The sequence below is a fragment of the Perca flavescens genome, chromosome 4, assembly GCF_004354835.1.
Source record: "Perca flavescens isolate YP-PL-M2 chromosome 4, PFLA_1.0, whole genome shotgun sequence".
In the NCBI taxonomy this organism is placed as follows: domain Eukaryota; kingdom Metazoa; phylum Chordata; class Actinopteri; order Perciformes; family Percidae; genus Perca; species Perca flavescens.
The window spans coordinates 39929466-39934465 of record NC_041334.1 but is presented as its reverse complement, the minus strand read 5'-3'; the positions used below and the strand labels follow the sequence as shown (position 1 = coordinate 39934465).

The 5000-nt window shown below is 52.6% G+C and overlaps 1 protein-coding gene across 1 annotated transcript in view; it reads left to right on the top strand.

Moving 5' to 3' along the window:
* The window catches only part of ccdc66 (coiled-coil domain containing 66), a 61466-nt gene that overhangs the window by 34422 nt on the left and 22044 nt on the right, over nt 1–5000 (top strand). Inside the window, exon 11 of the mRNA XM_028575104.1 lies at nt 2761–3023. Within this exon, the coding sequence (XP_028430905.1) occupies nt 2761–3023 (263 nt within the window). The remainder of the gene's footprint in view (nt 1–2760; nt 3024–5000) is intronic.

Genomic DNA, 5000 nt, shown 5'->3' with positions numbered 1-5000 from the left:
TAGAGCCAGGTACAGTGAGAGACAGGTACAGTAGAGACAGGAGACAGGTACAGTAGAGACAGGAGCCATGACCAGTAGAGACAGGTACAGTAGAGACAGGTACAGTAGAGACAGGAGCCAGGTACAGTAGAGACACAGTAGAGACACAGTAGAGCCAGGTACAGTAGAGACACAGTAGAGACACAGTAGAGCCAGGTACAGTAGAGACACAGTAGAGACACAGTAGAGCCAGGTACAGTAGAGACAGGTACAGTAGAGACAGGAGACAGGTACAGTAGAGACAGGAGCCATGACCAGTAGAGACAGGTACAGTAGAGACAGGTACAGTAGAGACAGGAGCCAGGTACAGTAGAGACACAGTAGAGACACAGTAGAGCCAGGTACAGTAGAGACACAGTAGAGACACAGTAGAGCCAGGTACAGTAGAGACACAGTAGAGACACAGTAGAGCCAGGTACAGTAGAGACAGGTACAGTAGAGACAGGAGCCAGGACCAGTAGAGACAGGTACAATAGAGACAGGTACAGTAGAGACAGGAGACAGGTACAGTAGAGCCAGGACCAGTAGAGACAGGTACAGTAGAGACACAGTAGAGACACAGTAGAGCCAGGTACAGTAGAGACACAGTAGAGACACAGTAGAGCCAGGTACAGTAGAGACAGGTACAGTAGAGACAGGAGCCAGGACCAGTAGAGACAGGTACAATAGAGACAGGTACAGTAGAGACAGGAGACAGGTACAGTAGAGCCAGGACCAGTAGAGACAGGTACAGTAGAGACAGGTACAGTAGAGACAGGACCAGTAGAGACATGTTAAAGGGATACTCCACCGTTTGTTGAAATAGTTCTTATCACGGTCTCCCCTAGCTGTAGATAGGTGGGCCAACGCAGTTTGTTTTTATTTGTCTTTTGTTGGCTCACTTTTACTCACAACATGCTAACCGGCAACATAGGATTCCATTCACTACGCTAAGCTAACTAGCGGCGGCGCTGCCGGTGTTGCACCGGACTAAAACGATGCATGCACAAAAAATGTGTTGGTCCACCTATCTACAGCTAGAGGAGACCCCACCTATCTACAGCTAGGGGAGACCCCACCTATCTACAGCTAGGGGAGACCCCACCTATCTACAGCTAGAGGAGACCCCACCTATCTACAGCTAGGGGAGACCCCACCTATCTACAGCTAGAGGAGACCCCACCTATCTACAGCTAGAGGAGACCCCACCTATCTACAGCTAGGGGAGACCCCACCTATCTACAGCTAGAGGAGACCCCACCTATCTACAGCTAGGGGAGACCCCACCTATCTACAGCTAGGGGAGACCCCACCTATCTACAGCTACAGGAGACCCCACCTATCTACAGCTAGAGGAGACCCCACCTATCTACAGCTAGAGGAGACCCCACCTATCTATAGCTAGAGGAGACCCCACCTATCTACAGCTAGAGGAGACCCCACCTATCTACAGCTAGAGGAGACCCCACCTATCTATAGCTAGGGGAGACCCCACCTATCTATAGCTAGAAGAGACCCCACCTATCTACAGCTAGAAGAGACCCCACCTATCTACAGCTAGAGGAGACCCCACCTATCTACAGCTAGAGGAGACCCCACCTATCTCCAGCTAGAGGAGACCCCACCTATCTCCAGCTAGAGGAGACCCCACCTATCTACAGCTAGAGGAGACCCCACCTATCTACAGCTAGGGGAGACCCCACCTATCTACAGCTAGAGGAGACCCCACCTATCTACAGCTAGAGGAGACCCCACCTATCTACAGCTAGAGGAGACCCCACCTATCTACAGCTAGAGGAGACCCCACCTATCTACAGCTAGAGGAGACCCCACCTATCTACAGCTAGAGGAGATCCCACCTATCTACAGCTAGAGGAGATCCCACCTATCTACAGCTACTTATCTACAGCTAGGGGAGACCCCACCTATCTACAGTTAGGGGAGACCCCACCTATCTACAGCTAGGGAGACCCCACCTATCTACAGTTAGGGGAGACCCCACCTATCTACAGCCAGAGGAGACCCCACCTATCTACAGCTAGGGGATACCCCACCTATCTACAGCTAGGGGAGACCCCACCCATCTACAGCTAGAGGAGACCTCACCTATCTACAGCTAGGGAGGCCCCACCTATCTACAGCTAGGGGAGACCCCACCTATCTACAGCTAGAGGAGACCCCACCTATCTACAGCTAGGGGAGACCCCCCATCTACAGCCAGAGGAGACCCCACCTATCTACAGCTAGAGGAGACCCCACCTATCTACAGCTAGGGGAGACCCCACCTATCTACAGCTAGGGGAGACCCCACCTATCTACAGCTAGAGGAGACCCCACCTGTCTACAGCTAGGGGAGACCCCACCTATCTACAGCTAGAGGAGACCCCACCTATCTACAGCTAGAGGAGACCCCATCTATCTACAGCTAGGGGAGACCCCACCTATCTACATCTAGAGGAGACCCCACCTGTCTACAGCTAGAGGAGACCCCACCTATCTACAGCTAGGGGAGACCCCACCTATCTACAGCTAGGGGAGACCCCACCTATCTACAGCTAGAGGAGACCCCACCTGTCTACAGCTAAAGGAGACCCCACCTGTCTACAGCTAAAGGAGACCCCACCTGTCTACAGCTAAAGGAGACCTTGATAAGAACTATTTCAACAAACGGTGGTGTATCCCTTTAATGTTTCACTGTGTTTTGTGTTCATTGCTTTATTTTTTTTGAACGTGTCTCTGCAGATAGAGGACCACGAGCTCTGGGCTTCACACTTTGACTCGCTGCAGAGACGGCCTCCTCTCCAGACTCCACCTCCTGCTCCACCTCCTGCTCCACCTCCAGCCCCGTCAGCTCCACCTCCAGCCCTGTCCCATGGCTCTGACCGAGGGGACTGGGAGCCCTCGTCCAGCCTGTCCCTGGTCTGGGAGGCCACCAGCAGCTGTGGAGCAGAGAGTGTAGGCGGAGCCAGCATAGATAGGACCAGCGGATACCCAACCAGAACCAGGTAGGAGGGAGGACTGAAAGAGGAGAGGGCAAGGAGCTACAGTTTATGGAGATGTGTCTGTAAAGTCAAATATAATTTCCTCTCGATGACATTTGAGTTGAAACCACCAGTTGGACCACCATCAGCAGCTCATTGAAACCATGCATGCTGAAGTTAACTGTTCACACAATATAGTAGCGTGAGCTATTTAAACAACCCAGTCTCACAGCAGGACCACTAAGGCCTCTATAAAAGAGACTTCAGATACAGTATTAGGGGACCACTAAGGTCTATATAAAAGAGACTTCAGATACAGTATTAGGGGACCACTAAGGTCTATATAAAAGAGACTTCAGATACAGTATTAGGGGACCACTAAGGCCTATATAAAGAGACTTCAGATACAGTATTAGGGGACCACTAAGGTCTATATAAAAGAGACTTCAGATACAGTATTAGGGGACCACTAAGGCCTATATAAAAGAGACTTCAGATACAGTATTAGGGGACCACTAAGATCTATATAAAAGAGACTTCAGATACAGTATTAGGGGACCACTAAGGTCTATATAAAAGAGACTTCAGATACAGTATTAGGGGACCACTAAGGCCTATATAAAAGAGACTTCAGATACAGTATTAGGGGACCACTAAGATCTATATAAAAGAGACTTCAGATACAGTATTAGGGGACCACTAAGGTCTATATAAAAGAGACTTCAGATACAGTATTAGGGGACCATCCATCCATCCATCTTCGTCCGCTTATCCGGTGTCGGGTCGCGGGGGGAGCAGCTCCAGCAGGGGACCCCAAACTTCCCTTTCCCAAGCAACATTAACCAGCTCCGACTGGGGGATCCCGAGGCGTTCCCAGGCCAGGTTGGAGATATAATCCCTCCACCTAGTCCTGGGTCTTCCCCGAGGCCTCCTCCCAGCTGGATCTCCCTCCACCTAGTCCTGGGTCTTCCCCGAGGCCTCCTCCCAGCTGGACCTCCCTCCACCTAGTCCTGGGTCTTCCCCGAGGCCTCCTCCCAGCTGGAACTCCCTCCACCTAGTCCTGGGTCTTCCCCGAGGCCTCCTCCCAGCTGGACCTCCCTCCACCTAGTCCTGGGTCTTCCCCGAGGCCTCCTCCCAGTTGGACCTCCCTCCACCTAGTCCTGGGTCTTCCCCGAGGCCTCCTCCCAGCTGGACGTGCCTGGAACACCTCCCTAGGGATGCGCCCAGGGGGCATCCTTACCAGATGCCCGAACCACCTCAACTGGCTCCTTTCGACGCAAAGGAGCCAGTGAGTGCTGAAGGTCGCAGGCCGATGATGCCATCAGGACCACATCATCTGCAAAGAGCAGCGATGAGATCCCCAGCCCACCGAACTGCAACCCCTCCCCACCCCGACTACGCCTCGATATCCTGTCCATAAATGTTACAAACAGGATTGGTGACAAAGCGCAGCCCTGGCAGAGGCCAACCCTCACCTGAAACGAGTCCGACTTACTGCCGAGAACCCGGACACAGCTCTCACTTTGGTCATACAGAGATTGGATGGCCCTGAGTAGAGACCCCCTCACCCCATACTCCCGCAGCATTCCCACAGTATCTCCCGGGGGACCCGGTCATACGCCTTCTCCAAATCCACAAAACACATGTAGACCGGTTGGGCATACTCCCAGGCTCCCTCCAGGATCCTTGCGAGAGTAAAGAGCTGGTCCGTTGTTCCACGACCAGGACGGAATCCGCATTGTTCCTCCTCAACCCGAGGTTCGACTATCGGCCGAACCCTCCTTTCCAGCACCTTGGAGTAGACTTTACCAGGGAGGCTGAGAAGTGTGATACCCTGTAATTGGCACACACCCCTCTGGTCCCCCTTTTTAAAGGGGAACCACCACCCCAGTCTGCCACTCCTTTGGCACCGTCCCAGACTTCCACGCAATGTTGAAGAGGCATGTCAACCAGGACAGCCCCTCCACACCCAGAGCCTTGAGCATTTCTGGACCGATCTCA